Source organism: Dermatophagoides farinae, chromosome 3 (genome assembly GCF_024713945.1).
Source record: "Dermatophagoides farinae isolate YC_2012a chromosome 3, ASM2471394v1, whole genome shotgun sequence".
Lineage (NCBI taxonomy): Eukaryota > Metazoa > Arthropoda > Arachnida > Sarcoptiformes > Pyroglyphidae > Dermatophagoides > Dermatophagoides farinae.
Genome location: NC_134679.1, coordinates 3669476 through 3692671, shown reverse-complemented (window position 1 = coordinate 3692671; position 23196 = coordinate 3669476). Strand labels below are relative to the sequence as shown.

The window sequence follows — 23196 nt, the reverse complement described above, 5'->3', positions numbered from 1 at the left end:
TTTTTTTTTATCTATAGACAAACAATAATCAAATGCATACTCAACAAAATTAAATCAATCGAAAAAAAACTTTTTTTTGTGATAATTTGATCATCGTGAAAATATTGTTGATGGATTCGTTCAAAAAAAAATTGTCACGAACATAGAAAAATTGAATTCATCAATCCAACAAGATGCCTGATGGTCTAATCCATATTTACTCATTGACGATATATGACTGATCAGGAAAGCTATTCTGCCTGGATTCGGATTTGGAGTACATCCATTCATTGATGAAAAAAAAGAAAAGATAATAGCTTTTAATGGGATTTGAATTGTTGTCTTTACACATTCGATTTTGGACAGATTAAATGGCTCGAACACACAAACATAAGGCCGATCGAATAAATTTGGGAAATTATTGCCAACAACATCGTGTCAGTATACAATAATGCATTGATTGCTGAGTTTATAATTTCAAAACTGTTTCAAAATCAGTTTATCAGCAGTAGCATGGAAAAAAGGATAAGAAGGGGTGGTAAATGGGAAAAAAATAACATTATCTGTTTGTATATGAGGGGTATTGACAATCAACATATATAGATCCATAATGTATTTCACATTAGTTAAAATGCAGATTTATCCGCACGCAATCATTATCTCATCGTTATCATCAACGTAAGTCGACATCAATGAAAAAATTACAATATGAACAGGATCGTCATATGAATCAAAAAAAAAAAAAAAATAGAATTCGATTATGGATAGGGTTTTTTCAATGATGGATGCATTGTTGATGTTGCAAGAATAATAAACGCAGGTAAAAATCAAACGGGAAATGGTTAGACATCGATATGGATTCCATATAGCAGAATTGAAGAAAAGCAAAAAAAAAACAACAACAAGCTGTAAATGGAATGTATTTATGTAGAATTTTTTTTTTCATGAAAAAAAAATAAAACATTGTATATATTTCAAAAACGATATATATATTAGTTGCTAAGGCTACAATTAAAAGTTTGCATTTCAAGTAGCAAAGAATTAGATAAAAGGGAGGCAAAGAAAAAAAAACATTTTGCTTCAAGGCAAAAAAATTGGCTGAAAATTGAAGCTTTTCATTAATATTTCACAATGAATGAATCAACCATCAATTCCGATTCCATCTACCTACTAAATACATAGCAATATGCATTTGCATGATGCACAACATTTGATTGTTGCTTTCATGATTTTATTTTATAGAAAAAAAAACGAAAAAAAACTCCTAATCATTACGTACTTTGATAATAATGACAACATAAGAATCAAAGAAAAAAAATGAAATTTTGTTGTATGGCCAAAATAAAAAAAAAATTGATGCACGGATCACATATATTTATTTAAAATTCGTTCCAAACAAAGTCATTGATAACGAGCATTTCCAAAAAGATTTAGTGATATAAAGAAGAGATGCATGTGTAGGAAAAACTATGTTATGATGATGTGACAATTATTTAGAAAAATGTTATAGTTTTTACTCAGGAATTGTTTTCATTTTCACTTTATGTGGATGGTAAGAGAAAAAAAAATAAAAAAGAAAAATCTTGTCGAATTGACGGACCGATCTTGATTTGCATAAATTGATTCGCTGATTCATTTCATTGAAAAATGGAGAAAAGAATCGTTTTTTTCTGACAATCACCAAGATAAAAACGATGATAAACAGGCAAAACAAAGCGATTTTCATAACGAATATAGAGAAAAAAGATAAGGCAGTTTTGTTTAGGATTCTTATTCGTTTATTCGTTTATATATGTGTGTGTTTGTGTGTGTGTAATATATTAGATTCTTCATCGATTCAACCATTTTTTTTCTTTCGTTTCAGAATCGTCGTCGTCGTTGTCGTATCAATTATGGCATTGTCAAATTGAGAGGTGGCACATACCAAAAAAAAATCATAGCCAAATCTGATGTGCATCTGTCGGTCGGTCGGTTCGTTGGCTGGTTACCACACTGGAAAATTGACACAAACAAATGGACAAAAACATAAAAACTTTTCTTTTTTCTACTGTCTACCATTATCGGGTTGCGTTTTTTTTTGGCTATTGTTGTTGTTATGCCAAGTTGAAAAAAAATGAATATTATTTGGCAATCTACAATTCTGATATACAAATGCTTGCATTAAATTTCATTTCATCTTTTTTTTTCCTTGGTCCAGAATTACATTTCTCTCTCTCTCCTTTTCCCTCTGTTGTTACATTCAAGAGATGAGCCACCAGAACTGTATTTCAAAATCAAATTCATCTTTGTTTTTTATCGAGCCGGTCGAATAACTGTGAGAGACTTACTAATGCCAACTAACAAAGAATAAAAAAAAATTGATAGACAAGTCAACCTAAAAACAATCAATTCTTCGGTTTCAGCACTACTGTTGTCGTACTGGACCGTATACCACAAACCTATTATTTATCTGTTCACAAGGGAATTAACTAAAAGAATCTCGATGACCGTAACAAAATGCAATGCTTTAATAGGAACACTGAAAATCTTATATTTTTTAAGGACAAAAAAGATGTGAAAACATTTTTTCGTTATACCAAAGGAAACAAAACTATGACGAATATTCTAATCGATTCAAAATGAATACCGTTTTCTCCCTCTCTCGTTTGTGTGAACCACATCAAAGATTGGAGAATAAAAAAAAATTGAAAATTCATAAAAGAAAAAAAAATCATGTTATCATCTATTACAACGCACACATACACATTGTTATAGTGGAAATAAAAAAAAATTCATTTCAAAATGAAGAGCCCAATAGTAATTGTTATTAATTACAAATAGTCTTATTGTTGTACAAATCACAGTCTGAGTTTTCAGTAATCGTACAGGCAAAAAAAAATTCTAAAAGTTATTGAAAGTGAACGAGGCTATCATTTAACAACAAATGACACAAATTTACAGAACATTACAGATAAATAGATAAAAGAAATAGAATTGGAAATGGAGAGAAAACAAAAAAAAGACATCATCATCATTTTAATGAATATGAACTGATGTTCGTACAAACGTCATTACCAAACAAAACAAAACAAAAAAGTTGTCATCCGATTTCACAAGATTTTCGACCAAAAATCAAAATCCATTTGAAATAAAATCAAAATGGACAAAATGGACAAAATAAAAAGCGAAAAAGGACAAAAGTAAATGAGAAGGTAAACAATAATCAATATTGATTCATTTGATTTTTGTTGTTGTTTTCTTGTTTTTACAATAAAAAAAAAAATTTACTCGTTAAAAGAAAGTAAAGTGATCATCATCTATTTCAGATACTGATAGCGTGCATCGATACAATGAAAACAAATACAAGCGGCGATTCAGTCTTGTTGTTGTTGTTGCAGTCGTTGTTATCCCATCAAAAGAATCAAGAGGAAAAAAAATCAGCGACGAATTCCAAATTAAACATACACGCACACCATTTACACACACAAAAAAAATGTTGTAGTTGATCTTATTGTAAATGAAGAATTAATGAAAATAAATTAAAAGTTTCCTATTACGATTGGAGTTAGTTATGTTTGAATTAATGCCCAGACATACGACACAATGAACAAACAAACCAAACAAACCTGGACTGGACATATATGATTCTGTTTTTGGTTTGATTATCTCTCGTGAGATATAGTAATTAAGAGTCAAATTTATACTGTAAAGATGATCTCAATCAATGAATTCAATATTTTCCCATTGATTTTTAATGGATGTTACAACTTTTGTGAACAAATGAAAAAAAAATCCAAAATCATTTGAAAAATATTGTATTGTCCACATGAATTGTAATTGTTTCTCGTGATCAATTTTTATTACAATATGATGATGATGATGATGATGATGAATGTTAAGAACGATAGATGATTGAAAAAATTTGATAGCATAATCTCGATTCGATATCGAAATCATCAAAGACTGATAATACTAATCATCATGGCCATTATTTGTCGTCATTAATACCGTTATTATTATAAATGTATGTACAGATTTCAATAACAAACAAATGATGATGGAATAATCGAATTCGAATAAAGAATATACGAATTATGGAATCCAAATAAAGCAAAGCAGCAATCATCGAAACGAAAAAAAGGAAAGAAAAAAAAATGCGAAGATGCGTCTATATTAATGACAAACACATACACACACACACACACGAAATATAGAATATAATACAATAATGTTATTATTAATAAAGTAGAAAACGGTCATCATCATCATCATCATGACGACATCGAAAAGAAAAAAATAATAGATCTTATATTCTCAGATTTAGCAAAAGACATATTATACATACACATTCACTTGTAATGGAATAGAGCGATTAGCATCATCATCATCATCAAAATGAGATGAGATATTTTTTTTTCTTCATAAAAATTCAGTAGCTCATCATCATCGTCATCATTTCTTTAATATCATCATGTATGTATTACTGGTCCTAAATGGCCCATAGATTCAACATGCCCGATAATGGTATGTTTGTCGTGGTGTGTATTTTGACGACTACTAAGACGATGATGCTGATGAGAAGAATATAGTCTCAAAGAAATCGAAAGTGGATCAAATGAATGTGAAAGAAAGAAAGAAGAAACAAGAGTAGAGATTCTTAAAGATTTAACTAACTACTCTACATGTACATGAAAATGATACAAGCATGATTTTTTTTTCTCCTGAATGTAATAACATTAATCTTAATGTTCCGACATTTAACTAATCCACATTAATTTATTAAATTAAATACAAATAATATACACGATGAACAAATAACGAAGAAATAGAGAAAAAAAAGATTGCAATGTACTCTAAACAACCATAGAAATCGGCCAACAACAACAACAACAACAAGAGATTAGCAGCTTAACATGTAGATGCATGTCATGAATTGAAATAAAGAAAGAGAGAGAGAGAAAAAAAAAGAGAGAAAATGGGATGGGATTCGATTCTAGAAACACAATATTCCATATTGAATGAATCGATCGTTCCATTAGTTGTTTATTGCTAATCATCTAAATTGAATATCTCAATTTGGCCATCATAATGATAATTATACCCATATAATATATAAATAGAAATTTTTCCATTGAAATAAGCTAACATTAAAAAATGGCGATGATCTCAAATTGCAAAGCAAAATTACATTATAATTCGTGTACTAATTAACAATCGATAAAGGATTCTAATGAAATGAATACCGATTAACGAAAAGAGAGAAAGAGAGAAAGGGAGAATAATTTTTTTTCTTAAGTAAAAATTTAGGACTAAACAACAGTCATAAACAGAGCGAGAAACGATATTTGTAACATACATTTTGGATCGATTTGTTCATTTTGTTGCAGTTGTTTTTTTTCCACAACAATAATGACATGAGTGAGGGATAAAGTTCATCATGACGAGGATGATGATGATAATGATGATCCTAAACACGAAACAATACGAATCGTGTGTTTGTGCATGATACGAATGTATCGATTGATCTAACGGTTGTTAAGACGAAAAGCAATATAAATTCAGATAAACAACAAAAGAAAAAAAACATCGATTGATTGATTCATCATCATCTTAGGGACAATAATTATGAGATTCAAAGCAAAGATGATGAAAAAAATAAAAATAAAATTCATTGTTTAAGAAAGTAGAAAGATAGAGATTTGTAATAGAATGCACAAATGACAACAACAACAACAATCCGTCAGTAACAAATTAGATCAAGACTAATTAATGAATCGATCAAATTGTACCGGAACCGTGATTAGATTTTTCCATTTCAATTCTTTTGCTATCCAGTTTATCCATTTGAATTGGAAATTACAATCGATTAGTTTCATTTGATTATTATTATGACAAAAAATTTGCCACTATAAATAAGCCAATAAGAAAAGTAATGAATGCTTATGCTTTATTGAATGAATCGTATCAATTTAAATTTACTAAAAATCACAAATTCGATCAATAGTCAATTTGATTTGAGAAATGTGAGAAAAAAGCTTCGATTGACAGAGTATCAATGTTTTTTTTTTTTTTGGTTCCGGCAAATTGCTACCGATTGCATTTGATTTATTGAACTGAATGAAATAAACAGAAAACAACAACAACAAAAATAACAAAAGAAAACAAGACAGAATGAACTAAACGAATGAATAAAAAGAATTAGTTAAAGCCCAAAAACAAGTAGTAGAATCGAATGTTAGAAAACAAATTAACATGAATGAACTGAATTGATCACATTGACGGAACAAAACAAAGTGCGAACAAAAAAAAAATCCAAAGACAAATTGAGTGTTAATCAAAATCATGTTTCACCATCATCATCATAGATAATGTATCTCTGAACCAAAGGGACCATATATAGAAAGTAAGTCTGAAAAAATTGAAAATATTGCAAACATCAATTCTCTTTTTTTTCAAAGATCAGTATAAAAAATTGAACTTTGCTTTGATATATACCAATTTATTTCGATAAATTGTAAATTGTAGCTATAGAATTTGATAGAATTTTTATTCTTTGCTCATCGGATTGGAATCGAATTGTGTGTGAATATATATTTTTTTTTCATTTCGTTTATTTTCACTCCATTCATGCATGTGTAGTATATTATGTGATGGATTGTTGATCATCATTTGATGATGATGGATAAAACAAAGCCAATTTACACAATTGTTGTTTGATAAAATCAAACATTGACAAATTCGAATCGAATAAATTCACTTTTTTCAGCCATTCTTTGTGATAACATTATTCTTTTCCGATTTTTTTTGTGAAAAAAATAACAGTCGGATTAAGCTGAAATAGATTTTTTTTCTGTTTCTACTAAATCGAATTTTTTTTCGTCAAGTTTAAATGTTTTATGAAAGAATTCAATGTCGAAAAAGTATCGATAATCATGATTTCTACCTATATTGATAAATGTAAGATAGTTGCAAAAAGATTTTTTTTGCTTCTCGATGAAAAAAAGTAGTTTTCATTTTTTTTAATTGCATAGGCAATCAAAAAAAAAAAAAAAACAGATTGGATCAAGATCAGTAGAAGAAGAATAGGCAAACATCATTATCAGTAGAGCATCAGTAGTAACGAAAAAAAAATAACTTCCACTTGAAGAAAAAAATTTAATAAATCCAAATGTGTCATTCATTTTGTTACTGTTTCGGTGAACAGTATATGTGACCATGGAAAAAAAATATATGAAAAGAGATCATTTTTTTAAGTGCTAACAAAACAAAACAAAAAAGCATAGTTTCACTATCTATCTATACTGGATTGATCTTTGACCAAGAATGAAGAAGATAACAGGAAAAAAAAGTTGAGCTTTTTTTTCGAAAACACTTTTATGAATAGAAATGTTATATATATTTTTTTATTATTAATTTCAGAATCAAGTGTAGAATCAGAATGAAAGTTGATAAAATCAATAAAATAAGGATTGTGTGTAATTCAGATATGATGATCACCATCTCTATATGATGATGATTTATATAGATATCGATATTTTGTCCACTTTTTTTTCCGTTCAAATATTGTCAACCTTTTTATTCTTTATGGATGAGATTTTTTTATTTATTTATTTGTACGAATACACTAAACACTATCCAAGCCCTTACTTTGTTACATCAAGCTATAGAAAGTTAATATGAAAAAAAAAATAATTTTGCTCATAGAAAAAAAAATTTATCATTTTCAATAGCCAATGATGAACAAAAACAATGGACAAAAGTGAAGAGTCTCTTAACTGTGTGTGTGTGTGTGTTTTTTTTTTTTTTGTTTTCCCCTTTCTCTCTCGGTACCTGTCTTTATTTTATTTTATTCTTTTTCATATAACGTGGCCACCACACTCAAATCTTAAGTGGAGCCTACCCAATTTTTTTTTTTTTTTGATTTGGCCAAATGCCAAATATATAAATTGTTGTTAGAGTAAGAAAATGATTTTTTTTCATTTCATACAAACAACAAATCAAGTAAAATTTTGTTTTTTTTTCTACCATTTGAATTCAAATTGTTTTGACAGAGATCAAGTCAAGCAAAAATAGACAAATCATAGCGATTAATTTGTCTAAAAGTAATCAATCTAAATGTCATTTATATATATATGGAATCTAAAGTTATAATTATTAAAAGATCACAAATCGCGTATCAGTCATCACTTGGTTAGATGGATGAAAAGGCAAAAAAAAAATTAGCATAAATCCGCCTAGTCGTCGAATCAGATTTTTTTTGTGATCAAATCGAATCGAATTGTCAAGCCAGAAAAAAAAACGAGCAAATGAAATGGCAATTAAGCTCGATGTTGATGAATCGGGTAGTTTTTTTTTTGGGTTCATTCTATTTTTTTTCCTTAAATAACTTGAAAAAATCGATTAGATTTGTCAGTGATCACAATTAAATAACAAGTAAAAAAAAAATTGATTTTAGTACATTTTGTAATGATGATTACAAGTTACTACTGGTTTTTTTTTTGTCTATGTTCAACGAACAAAGATATATATGGAAGAGATTGAGATTGATCATCATAATCATTGCGCTCGAATGATTATGTGTGTGTGTGTGTGTGTCTTCATGTATATATCAATGAATATGGATTATCAACTTGATGATTGCTTACTTGGGCATCCCGGTTATTATAAGTGATATAAAATGAATGAATCCATAGGATATTAAATGCACAAACACATACACACACATATATCCAACAAAACAGCTAAATCATTAATTCATCAATAATAATGAAAATGTTAATATTGATGAGATTTGATTAAATTACCTTTTTTTGAAAATCCAAAAAAAATATATCTAGACATGACAACAATTTGAGCAAAAACCTTAAAATCATTATTATTCGGTTGCTTGTACTTCAAGGTACGAATGTTATTGATTCATATATACAATATACAATTATAGAAATGATGATGATGATAACAAATAAATCCATTCGATATATTTTCATTTCATTTTAGCCTTTAAAATTGTTTTTTTTCATATTTAAAAACATTTTTCTCTTTTTTGTGTTGTGTTGTTCAAATATTATTAACGAAAAAAAAACTACTAAGTGAATGAAAATTTTTTTTTTCAAGTTCTTGTCAGCTAATATCCTTCATCACTAAAAATGGTGGAAAAAAAAGTAAAATACATTTTTAATAACTGTCAAATACCTATTTAGTCATTTCATTTCTTTTCTTTTTTTTCATTTTCTCTCTTTCGCTTTATCAACATCTTTTTTTGTTACTATTCAAAGTTGAAATTTAATGAAGAATGAAATAAACAAAATTTATGTTTATAATAAAAAAAGAGGGAAGAAAGACCCTAATGTAAAATTCATCTACAATAGCATTTGATCATCAACATCACCGTTCCATCATCGCTAGAATCGTAGGAAATGTAAAAAAAAATGAAAGAAAGAAAGAAAAAAAAATCTTTTCTTCTCACTACTGAAAACTGGTAGTTATCAATGAGCACTACAATAATTAAGAAATTTGACAGGCAATATGCGACATATTTTCTGAAATATAAAAATCACTCTGGGCATATAACTATGACAAATATAAATATATAAAGAATGATGATTCGGATACGTGAATGTATAATGTTGTCTAGAAAAAAAAAGAAAATATTGAATCGAGAAAAAAAAATTTGAGATCGTTAAAAACTTAATATATCTCGAATACAACCTGACCACTAGAAAGGATTCTATAGTTGATTACAAGTGTGTAAAATATTCAAAAAAAAAAATGAATATCATTGCCAAAATAAAATAATCAGAAAAAAAGAGAAAAATGAGGCCGGTCAAAATGAATAATAATGATGATATATGAATGGCACTTGAATAATTGTTTGAAAAAATTAAATATCCTGGACAATATTATCCCGGATTCATCATTTTCTTCATCTTCATAATCATATCCGTCCTTGGAACAGAATATCAAACCCCATTCACTGAATATTATAATGAAAATCATCTCACATTACCAAAAATGTTCACAGTTTTTTTTCTGGTTGCTCAAATTTCTTTCGGTTATTTTTCATATTCTTTCATTCAATCACGAGATGAGAATATAACATATTATTTAGCAAACAAATCTAGTCATCATCATCAACAAGATTTTGATGACTTTATTTTTTTTTTATTTGTTTGTGCGTGTGACTTTGTAGCATCATTCGAACAAACAAACGAAATCTTGAGATATGAGCGAACAAAGAATCCATGGAATTGTCTTTCTGATTGTCTGTATCTGTGTGTTATTGTATTTAATGTGGTATGACTATGAGAATTGTATTGCTATCTAATTTTATTCTTAGTCCAATAAATTCATTCATGGTCATATAGTCGTAATCATAACCCCTGTGAATACAGAATATTCAGTATTTGTTTGCACAGGACTAACATGACGAAAGAGAGAATCTTCTCATTGAATATAATTCGTTTCTTCATTTATGTCTTACAGATATATTTGAGAAAGAGACAAAGAAAAAAAATCGTCCCTAGTGAGATAAATTCAAAGATGAAATGTTACAAAAAAAAAGTAAATTTTGATTTCACTTTTACGTTTTTCTTCCCTCTATAAGTTCGTTTTTGTTTTGTTTTGTTTCTTTTTTTTCAGTATTCACATCGAATCAACTATGTATGAATTGAATTGAATGGAATGAATAGATGGATGGATGGATGGATAGATAGATGAATGGAAAAGAATAAAATTTCTATATGTTGAGGGGAAAAAAGAAGAAGGAATGGGAATATTATCCAGATAGATAGACCAAACTAAAAATTTGAAAGCAAAATAAGAATTTTTTGTGGTGGAGTGCAACCAAGACAAGCGGACAATACATATACAAAGTATACATAATACATTGTTCAGACAACCGACCGATAGACCGAGGGAATAAGAATATATAAAAAAAAAATAAAGCAAGCAAACGAAATTAGTTTAAATTCTCGTTTTCGAGTTCTGTGATTCTTTTTTTTTTTGTTGACTTCCTCCCCCCATCACCAACCATGTTTCTGTATTTTCCCGATATCTCATTGTTTCAAATTTGCTTGGTTTGTCTTTTATAATCATTCTTTATTCTTTTTTTTTCTTTTCATTTCCACATCTCAATTTTTCGTTTCATTTGGTCTTTGTCTTCGGCATTCGTTTTTTTTCCTCGATTTTTTTTTTTGGGCATCGCTTGATTCGAATTTGTTTCAGAAAAAAAATCATTGAAAGAATAAAGAAAGGAAGAAAAAAAACGAGAGAAAAAAATCCAAGTCTCATTAGAAAAAATAAAGTCAGAATATTGAGTATAGTGATTGTAATATCATGACCGTCGTCGTCGTCATCATCGTCATCATCATAGGCTTCTAATAATAATAATAATAATAATAACAATAATAGTCATTCAGAATAGAGAATATTCTATCTTCCGCTCTCAAAGAAAACAACGAAATCAAAGTGATGAGAAAAATTCACCTCCATCTGTGATTTGTTCTATTTGTCTTTTGTCTTTCATTTTACCTTCTTTTCTGTTTGCTATGTTGAAATGATTCTTTCTCATGTTAAAGTCTTTTTTTGTAGAATTTGGTTGCTTTTCTCTGAGTTACACATGTTTTTTGTCTTTTATTCAATTCAATTCAATTCAATTCATTGGATTTCAACAAGACCAAGATCAACACGTCAGTACACATTTCATTTTTTTCAATGGACCAGGTGAATTCTGTACACTAATTTTTTTTTTCGATTTTATCATTCAGTATTGCGGCAACAAACATGGATCGAATTTTTTCACATTAATAATAGTTAGTAAACCTAGTTTAAGAGGGGAAAAGAATTTCTAACTTGAGTTAATCGATCTTGATTTTCGATTACAATTCACTTCGTCAAGAATCAACTTTAAGAATTGTTTTGTGCCAAAGAATAAAAAATAAATTTCGAGTAGCAATTATTATCACATTAATAATGGCTGTCAAATCTACATGGTAATAGTTCACATTCTCGATTATATGAGAGAGAGAGAGAGAGAGATATCTCATTCACTAGATGAAAACCGAAATGAATCGAAATTTCGTAACAATTAAAAAACCCAAGGTGAAGCAGAAAAAAAGCGGTTAATTACAGTTTTCAATCGAAAATTAAGTCACTCAAAATATAGTGCTTAAGAATATAACTACGCATATGGTTTATGATTCTAACTTTTTGAGAAAAAAAAACTTGGAAGAATAAAAAAAAATTTCAACTTGTCATTCAGTAGATTCTTATTTGAATAACAATGACTTGACTCAAAACTGCCGATACACACACATAGGAAAGGGAGAGAAAAAAGCCGCAACTCAAATTCTGATTAGGAGCTTTCTCTTGCACTTACACACATATTCTTACAGTCATATATAAATAAAAAAAAGGAAATAAAAGTTGAAAAATAATAGAGAAAAAAGTTAGCTTCGTTTCCTTTATTTATTATATCTGTCATTTATCTGCTTGTTTTCTATCCACATTCCCACCCCTTCTCTTGTTTCTGATTGGACAGAATGTTAGTTCGAAACGAAAAGTTAAAGTCAAGAATATTATAGATTCTTAAGGCTCACATTCTATTCATTTGTATTTAGTTGATGATGATGATGATGATGATGCTGATTATGATTCATTATTCGAAATTCTTTATGTGGAAAAAAATTAAATCGATTTGAGTTTTTTTTTGCTTTGCTATTTTTTTCTGTCATGGCAGAAAAAAAGAGGGGATAGAAACTGTGGACAGGATAGATAATAGATCCCGGTTTGGTGAAAATATGGCAAAAAAAGAAAAAAAAATTGGCACAATACAATGATGAAGGAATGATGATGATGATGATGATGAATTTATTAATAATGGCTTCAATTCAATGAATGTTTTAAACGGTGAACAAGAGTGTGAGAGAGAGACAAATGGTTTTGGATATGAAATATAAAAACAGAAAATATGCTTCTTGTCATACATTGAACAATGATGATGAAATGATTCAAAGCAAAAAATAAAAAAAAAATAAAATGAGACAAAAAATATATAAAGTGAGCTTATTATGATGAACAAGTGGGCCATGTGTTTAAATTGGCCCGTATACTCTATATATATATTACATATTCTGTGTTAGGGAATATATTTTTTTTTCTCGGCTCGTAATTAGCCGACTAGAATATATATTTTTTCTTTTTTTATTGTTGTATATAATAGGTTGCTGTCGCCGCTGCCATCGTCATCTTCATCCGAGGTAATGGTCTGTAAGAGAATCATCATCATTATCATCAAACTTCAAAGAAAAAAAAAGAAAAAGATCATTTTATGCTAGGATGGAACAACAACAACAACAAGCAAAACGGTTCCAAAATAAACATATATATATAGACGACATATTATTTGGTCACGTGTGATCAACCAATTGCCATTGCATTTCATTGCATTCATTGCATTCATTCATTCATTTATTCGAATCGATATTTGTTTTACTCACTCTTTTTTCTTTCACACACACACATGACATAACATAATATATAATTTTTTTTATGATGATGAATGGATAAAAAATGTTTTGTTTCGACATTTTCATTTTATATTTGTTTCATTAATAAAAGATCTCTCTAACTATATATACATCTGTATCATATTGATGTCAATCATCTGAATATATAAGAAAATGGAAAATGAATCACAAAAAATGATCCATTCATTGAATGTGAATTTTTTTTTTTTTAGTTTATTTGAACAACAACAATAAAAACAGTCATCATCATCATCATCATCATCATCAATATATACTGACTGACTGACTGATAGATGATCTTACATTAAAAGCTAGAAATATCTTTTGTTTGTGGTGAATAAATATGTTGCTATTAGGAATCTAATAGTTGAAAAAAAATACACAATTAGGTAAACTATGACAATGATGATCAATAAATTCATAGTCATTCAGTCAAATGTAATTTGAAGAGAATATATAATCAGCAGACTAAAATGAACTTTGCCAAAAAAAAGCCTGATTTAAAAGCCAAGATAATTAAAGCAATAACTTTCATCATCATCATCATCATCATCATCAGTTAGTATTGATTATGGTACATTTTTTTTTTATTCACGAAAACTTAATGATTATATGAACTAATGCAAATAATGAAGAAATGAATAAACGAAATGTTTTGAAACCAACAATAATTATGGTTATGATTATGATTATGTATGATGAAAATATTTATGAAATAAAAAAAGAAAAAGAAAATGGTCATCTACCTTTGGCGCCAACCATTTCTTGTGATGCATATCCCAGTTTAGTAAGTACGGCTCGTATTATATCCGCATATGGAATGGTTGATGGTAGAATAGCATAGGTATCCTGTTCTATTATAGTCCCGGCTGCAAGTGTTGATGATGATGATGATGTTGATGAATTCGATAAGTTTCCTGCCGTTGTTGAAGTATTGGATGCGGAAACAGATAAGCTAGTTGTGGTTGTTGATGTTGGATTGGTCATCTGAGAGAGATCGTTTGTATTCGATTGATTTGAAATATTAACATTTAATGGTGGTGGTGTTGATGATGAAGATGAAGTTGATTGTTGATGGCAAGATCCAGATCCGGTTACTTGTTGTTGTTGTTGATGTTGTTGACCCGATGATGATCCATTGGTCGATATTGTGCTATTCATTCGTTCAATTATACAATGAATGGGTAACGTGTTTCGAGCTACAAATATAAAAACAGAATAAAAAAGAATGACATTAATTCAATACAAGCGTCTTAATGAATATATAATAGTAGAATAGGAGATGTAACAGAATATTTTGATTGATGAGAAACAAGAAAAAAATGATCAAACAAGTATTGCCATCTATCGGCCAACTATTTTGCTACAATGATTTTTTTGCATCATTTGGACAAAAAAAAAAAAATTTTACCATCATTATTATTTAGATGAAACCAATTTAATTTTTAATATCATGATGATTAACGTGTAGAAATTGTAAAAAAAAATTGAACCGATAAAACAAAAATAGAATCGGATAATCAAATATGCATCTAATCTTTGTGAGAAAATATTTAATATTGATTTTTTTTTCGATAATCATCAATTGATATTTCATCGTGTTAAATTTTCGATTCGATTTTCATTTGTTGTTAAATGAAATTTTCCAAAAAAAAATAAAATCAAAATTCGAAAATTTTAAATTTATTTTAAATTAATGCGATGAAAAATTTCAATAAATTTTTTTATTTTCAATTTTTTTTGTTGTTGTTTTTCTTAACAAACAGGCTTCATGATCTTTGATTTCAACAATTGAAATCGAATCAATTGAAAAAAATCGGCAACAATCAAAATTGCCGGCTCTTATGATCAAAGTGTTTCTGTGTGTGTGTGTGTGTGTTTCTTACAAAAAAAACAACAACAACAACAACAACAACAACCACAACACAACAACAATAACAGAAGAGACAAAATGAAAAAGTAAATAAACTAAAGGCGGTAAAGTAATAAGACAACAAACGAGAGATAATCGACAACGACAACAATAAATGGAGACAGATTGAAAAAAAAATGTGTAAGATCATTATATAATCGGCTATGAAAAGTGATCATATTGAAGCGGTTCATACGAATACGATCGTGTTCGATACTCAAATTCTTGTATCGTATTCTTTTTTCTTTTTCTTTTTTTTCTGTTGAAAAGTTATCATCATCGGGTTTTATCAACCAAACAACATATTAGTGTGTGTGTGGTGGATAGATTTGTTTGATTTATTCGTAATTGTTGTATGTTTGAGTGTGTGATGTACTAGTTAGTGAATAAGCTTGGAATCATCGTCATCATCATCATCATCATCATCATCATTAGGATGATCATCATTGGAAAGAAAAAAAAACTGTCATTAGTGTCACTTCATTTTCACTTCTTACTTATATATCATCAACACATACATTAATGTATATAGAGAAAGAAGATTCTTATTCTTTAATATGTTGGCACCAAAACAGACCACTGAAATAACAAATTGTAACAACAACCAAATACACACACGTACACATATATATACATATAGAACGGTTTGCATCATTTTACAATAGTAAAAAGTATCATTATACATACAATACAGAAGGACAGTTATTATTATCATCACCATCATCATCATCATCAACAACAACACGGCTCTGATACATCTGATTTTTTGGGTTTTTTTTCTATTATCCATTTAAGTTCTATTGAAGATATTTGAGTGTTTTTTTTGTTCGTTTCTCTCTCTCTCTCTTTTTCTCTATCAACTAATAATATTCGTTTGAATCTTGAATCTAATCGTTCTAACACAAAAATGCATTACTGCTGCGTGTTAGTGCTAATCATCATTAGTAACAAACACACACACACACACACCACTCAAACAAGAAGATGTTTGTGGATTTCAATATAGAAAAATCAACAACAAAAGCAAAAATAAAAACCGGACAGACCAGAAAAAAAATCTGGTATCTGTGGAGAAAAAAAGGATAAAAATATCATGGAACTATCATTTATTCATTTGAAACAAAAAAGATAGACATATTAGACAAGTGTGCTAATAACCAACAATAACGGAGAAAATGAAAAAACTACCGATTGCTGATGGCTAAAAAAAAAGATTGAAAATATCAAAAATGGTGGTGGTGGTGGTGGTGATTATATTCTCTTGCGATCCATATGGCTTTCTTTTCTCGTTTGTTTCAATTGGTTTTTCTCAATTCTATACTCTGTTCTGTTGATGTGGATCACATCATCATCATCAATGATTATGATGATGATGATGTGTCTGATGTGACTATGTTTCTATAATAAAAATAATAATCACCAATGACAAGCAAACAAGATTGAAACAGGAATATCATAATCATCATCATCATCACAGTCATGATGATGGCGATCATCATCATTACACAATTGCCTATGTTTGTCATTGTCGTTTTGAGGCAAAAAAAGAAGCAATGACAAAAAGAAAAAATAAAGGAAAAAAAACGCATTTGGCGATGACAATTTAAATTGTATACGAAAAAAAAACTCATCCACAGATCTTATTAGAGCAAGAAAAAAAAAAAAAAGAATCAATGCCTAGGATATATGACGGGAAAGAGGAGAAACGAAAAAATTTAATTTAAAACACATCCATTAAAATATATCTATATGCGTTTCATTTTCATTCAAACATCAAGATTGTTGTTGTTGTTTCTACACACTCATTTCTTTTTTTTTCTGAAAAAAAAGCAAAAAAAAAACTTGTCAATTTTGTCTTACAAAGAATTCTCTCTCTCCCTTTGATGATGATTATTATTATTATTTCAAAACGTTAGCTTGAAACTTCCGAAACCCCAGAAAAAAAGCAAAGAGAAAAGGAAAGCAAATAATCATCATTAAAATCGTTTATTATTATTAAAAATATGCATATGAAAATTATTATATAAGACTGCCACCAATGATGATGATGATGATGATGATGATGTTGATGAGCATCCATTGGGTAACAAATGGAATGGAATTTTCTTCTTGCAATGATCAACCAATTAATATCCATCAGAAAAAAAGAAGCAAAAACAAGAATGAATCAAACAAAATTCAACAAGAATGTTGTCTCTCACACTTCAAATGCAACGAAAATTGACGAGAGAGAAAAAAAAAATCTAATCGTCACCATAACCAGAAAAAAACACCAAAAAAAACGAAGAAAAAAGTAACCAGAACCATTTCCGTTATGATTCGGAAAGAAATTTTATGAAAAAAAATTTGATAAAAAAATCATTAATAATGAAGTAATCAGGATAAATTTCAATATGCTTTCATAAATGAAATCATCACAATTTTTATTCAAAACAACAAAAAAAAATGTCATCTGGTTAATCTTGATCATTGATTTATAATAAATTCCACAAACAAAGAATCCGTAAAAGACATTTGTGTAAAAATCTATTACTAGACATAGACACTACTGACACAGAGACATGGCATTTATTTTATCATTCATCAACGTTGGTAATGGCTATAATGATGATGATGATGATGAGCTAATTATTCATCCCGGGTAATTAAATCAACACCAATTGTTTGTGTGTGTGTGTGCAAATAGTAGCCGCCGTTTTTTGTTTGTTTGTTTACAGATACAGCTCATTTTTTGCTTTTCTTTTTCGCTTTATTTCATTCTCTATGTTGTTTGCTGTCTTTATCCGAATTGAATACATACATGAAATAGAAAAAAAAGAATGTGTGTGTGTGTCCTCGAAAAAAAAACACCAAATAACATAAATATAGACTAGACGGGAAAATCCCGGGTTATGGGCTTTCATTTATTCAACAAACCGGCAACAACAACAACAGACATTGGATATATACACAAACACATATAGACTAACATATATGATGATGATGATGATGATGACGGCGGCTATAGTCTCGTTGTTGCCGTCGTGCTCCCGAAATTATGGGAGCCATTAATCTTGACACACAAAAAAACATACTAAATATTTCAATGTGTGTGTGTGTGTGTGTGTATGTGTGTGTGTTTGTATGTTGATAATAATCACACATAAAGACATTTATATTACATAACAACAACAAAACGATTATGACAATAGTGACGACAGATAGATTGATACTGATGAGATGGATATAATCATCATAGACAGATAGACCAATCTTTATCAATATATATCGAGTAATCAAAAGGAAAAATTTTCAAACGAAAAAAAAAACAAAACGAATTCACGAATCAACCGGATGATGGTGAAAAAAAAAATTATTATTAGCCTTCTCTGTTCTCACTATAAAGAGAATCTTTTTGCTTGATGATGAAGGCTGTAAAGATTGGTGAATGAAAAAAAAAGAAAGAGAGAAAAACAAAACTTTTCAATTTACAAATCGTTAATTATTTAGACACACAATACACACAATGAGCTCAAAGATTTCAAAGAAATAAGAAATAAAGACAGCTATCAGTTGAATGTATGTCTATAAAATACAGAATGGCAACAACAACAACAAAAAAAAAACAAGACCAGGTGTCGACAACGAATTGGGGGGGCGGCAAGAATTCATTTGTTCAATGATTTCAAACACATCCATAAGAGAAAAAAAAGATGTTTTTGTATTTACCGGATTTGAAAAGCTGCTCATTAGTTGCCTTTTAATTAATACCCATAAAACGAAAAAAAAAGCAAAATAAAAACAACTTTCAGCCGAAAATATCATTCCACATTCTTGACATTTAACATTGGCAAGTCGATAAAATGTGTGCATGTGGAATCTTTATAAAAAGATTGTCCAAATCGGTAATTAAAAGATGGAACCCTTGGAAGAAAACAAACTTTTTTTTTATTTGGAATCAATTTCAATGTTGCCATTGATGATTGTCTTTTCAAACATTGTATTTGGTTTTGACATTTATCTGGGAAAGAAAAATCAACGATGATGGTAAACGATATAAAACCGTGGATAATTTTGTGAATGTGACTTATCAACATTTAAACACAAATCAAAAAAAAAGAAAAAGAAAAATATGATCCTATCCAGATAAATACTGTAAAAATGAAAATATCCACGCATCATCAGTGCCGCGGGGGGATATATCAAAAAGTAAGGATCTAAGAATATCTAAAAGCGATTCGCATTTTCGATCGTTCGGGTTCTTTTCGCTAACGAAAAAAAACCGTATATCGAATGTGTAAATGTTTACGCTAGTATGTTTGTGTGTGTGTGTGTGTGTATGTGAAGAAATCTGAACAGCTAAAGATATTATATATGGTCAAGAGTTTACAATCTAAAACCCAACCAATAATGATGATGAGAACAATGAAGCAAATAAGATGGTTTCGGTATTTTGGTAGCCATGTGTGTGTGTGTGTGTGTTGTGTGTTGTGTGTGTGTGTTTGGTCGAGCGATCAAGTTGATCGAGTATGAGACAAGAATTAATAAATGAATTTTTGTCTATTCTACTTTCATTTATTCGTATCGATGGGCTGCCAACAAACAAAAAAAAATGTTAGCATAGTCCATAAGAATCGTTTTGATTTACTTTTTTTCTTTCTATTTTTGGTCGGCAACTGGCTGGCTGGTGAATAAAGCAATAGAAGAGCCACAGTCACTAAATTCTGTAAATCTTTCCAAGTCAAGATAAGAATAATTCATAAATTTTATAGCTTATAGCTTATAGTCAGTAAAGCAATAGTTGTTGCTGTTTCTAGTTCGGTGGTGTTCAATCTATTTTTTTTTTGTTCGATATCTTATATTGTTTATTGTTGTTGCTTTCCATTTTCATAGATCTTTTCGTCGTCATCGTTTGCTTGTCGAGATCGAAAGAATCGAGAAGAATAAAATATCGAAAACAATAGTGAAATTAGAAAAATGATAAAACGATGCTACCGTCGTCATCGACAATGAAACGTCAGTGAAATGAGAGAGAGAAAAAAAAGATGAGAGATGAAGCTTGAAAGGCTTCCATAGGCTTGTTGTATATATTCTTTTTTTACATTGGCCAATGTTGGATATATTATGGTTTTGGGCCTATGAAGAGCCCGTCAATAGATCGTTAATCATCGAACGAATACGCCAAGTCAACACACACACACACACACACACACTATTCAGATTAATGTAAGAAAAAATACGGCACGGCTAGAGAAAAAGATTTACAGGCCCAAATGAAAACGATGAAAACGGAACTTAACAATGGAAAGTTTCAATGAAACATTGGTAATATTTGTGAAAAAAAGGAAGATGAAGAATAAAACTCCCTCAAAGTAATATTCGTTGTTTGTATGTGTGTGTGTGTGTGTGTGTGTGTGTATGGAACATCATCATCGTCAAATATACATACAACATACGTAAGAGAAAAAAAAATTGTAGGGGAAGAAAAAAGTTGTTGTCGTTTTTAGTTGAAAGAAAAAGTTTATTTAGTCTAATTTCTGTAAATGTTCAAGCTAAACAGCAACAGCAGCCTGTAATACGGTTTTGTGTTCATCAACATCATTCGACATCAACATCATCATCATCATCATCATTTTCGAGTTTTCGGTCTGTCGGTCTTTTTCAGCAGTCGGTGTATGTGTATCAATAATAGATCGTAAGAGTGAAAAAGTGATCATCATATATACATAGAATGAGAGAGAGAGAGAGAGAAAAAAGAAGAGTAAACTACTATTCAATAATAAGTATTATACCGATCGAAAGAATTTTTTTTTTTGCTTATTCTCTTTCTTTACGGATTCGCTTCTTGAATCAAACCGTCAATCGGACAACCGAAACGCAGCAATAATAGTATGTATGGAAAATGTAGAGAAAAAGAAAACGAAAAAAAAGTGAAAAATAATGATTCAAACATTAATAATATTCACTTGACTACTACGGTATGTAATAACGGTGTCTAGGCCAGTGTGTGTGTGTGTGTGGTGAGAATTGTTACAAATATTTTTGCCTTACATTATTGTACATCTTACATATTGGATAATATAATTCGATCATACATGCATCGAGGATGCAAAATGCAATGAACACAATAACAACAAAAACTTGTCCTCACATTGAATCACTTCCTCTCTCTCTCAATCTCTCTAGAGGATAATAATCAAAGTGTTACACCTTCTATAATATAGTTTCTATTAAAATCCAAAGACGATGCTCATAAAAGTAGAAAAAATGGTCCATAGAGAACCAAATGGAAAATTTATCCAAAATAATCTAATGTTGAAGAATCAAACAGAAAAATGTTCAAAATTTTGAGTCATTTGTTTCAATGAACCGAATCAGTCGGAAAGAGAGAGAGAGAGAGTGAGAGAGAAAAAAAAATATTAAATTCAACGGTATTCTTCCGTTCAGCCAAATAACCCAACATGAAAACAATTATGTCAATTTAGAACAGTTAAATCAACTTCGAATTTGAGAGTCACCATATCAAAAATGGAATATTCGGGTTATCTGCCTGTCATCAATAACTTGTATATTTGTTCAGTATATGTCAATAAATTTTTCGTCCAGAAAATAAGTTTTGAATAAGAAGTTAGAAAGGAAATATTTTTTTTTCGTGATAAACTTCATCGCTTTTATTTGGTCAGGAAAATTGTTGTAATGAAATTGGTCGATCGAAATGGCAGAAAAAAAATTGATGATGCCCACACTACTCGAATCAAAGATGGATGGCAGCAGGTGTGTAAATGATTGGCGATTGGTTCCGACCAAATTCCCTGATTCAATTGGAAGATTATTCGATCGTGAAAATAAGAGACGAATTTTTTTCTTCACACACACATACACACACACAAGCACTAAGCAAGGATAGAGATGATTTTAATGATTCCAATGAAAAAAAAGAACTAGAAAAGAAGAATACTTTCTGCTGAATGTCACCCAATAAGTTGGAACTAAGGTATTTTTACACTTAGCTTGCAAATTTATAAACTGTATGGTAAATCAAAAAACATAAAGCAGACAAACAAGATGAAGTTTCCGCCACCATCATCTTTGCCGATTGATTTGGATGTTGACATTTCAGTTGGACAAAGGTATAGGGACAAATAAAATGCCGACATCATTTATCGAATTCTGTTATCAATAACAACATCGACAAAATTGAAAACTATCTTGATTTGAAAATAAAGATGACCAGCCAACATGATCGCATACATACACAAACATTGAATAATATTTGAAAACTTTGATTTGCACTTGATTAACAACGCGTAAATAGAGATAATGATAAACATAAGCCGGATGGTCACACTTTAATTATTATTGTCATTATATTTACAAAGAGGATATGATAGAGACAAACATATAGGGATTAAATTGAGATATGAAATTATTGTCATGTCAAATGACATATGAACATTATTATTATTATTATTATTGTGGGTCACAATAACATCACCACTACAACGAACAAGAACAAAAATATCTTTCTCTCTGTGTCACTTCAGTGATGATAGAGGGGCCAGATTAATTTTAATGGGTATTACTACAAGAATAAGAAAAAAATCAACAGACCAAAAAGAAAAGCTAGTAATAATGAAAAATCTCATCGAAACGATTGATTGGTGACATCTCATTGATTCGATGGAATGGCATCATCATTGTATTCATCAATGAATAGCTAAAGAATGAATTTTTTTTTTTTTTTTTTGCTTATAGACAACGAATCTCCATCAAATGAATGAATGAGAATGTTTGAAACTGAAGTAAAAATTGATATTTCAC

At 29.4% G+C, this 23196-nt stretch overlaps 1 protein-coding gene across 1 annotated transcript in view; it reads right to left on the bottom strand.

Moving 5' to 3' along the window:
• dve (SATB1_N and homeodomain domain-containing protein dve) overlaps window positions 1-23196 on the bottom strand; it is a 96947-nt gene that overhangs the window by 22058 nt on the left and 51693 nt on the right. The window contains exon 3 of the mRNA XM_047057686.2: window positions 14231-14683. Coding sequence (XP_046913642.2) covers window positions 14231-14683 — 453 coding nt within the window. The remainder of the gene's footprint in view (window positions 1-14230; window positions 14684-23196) is intronic.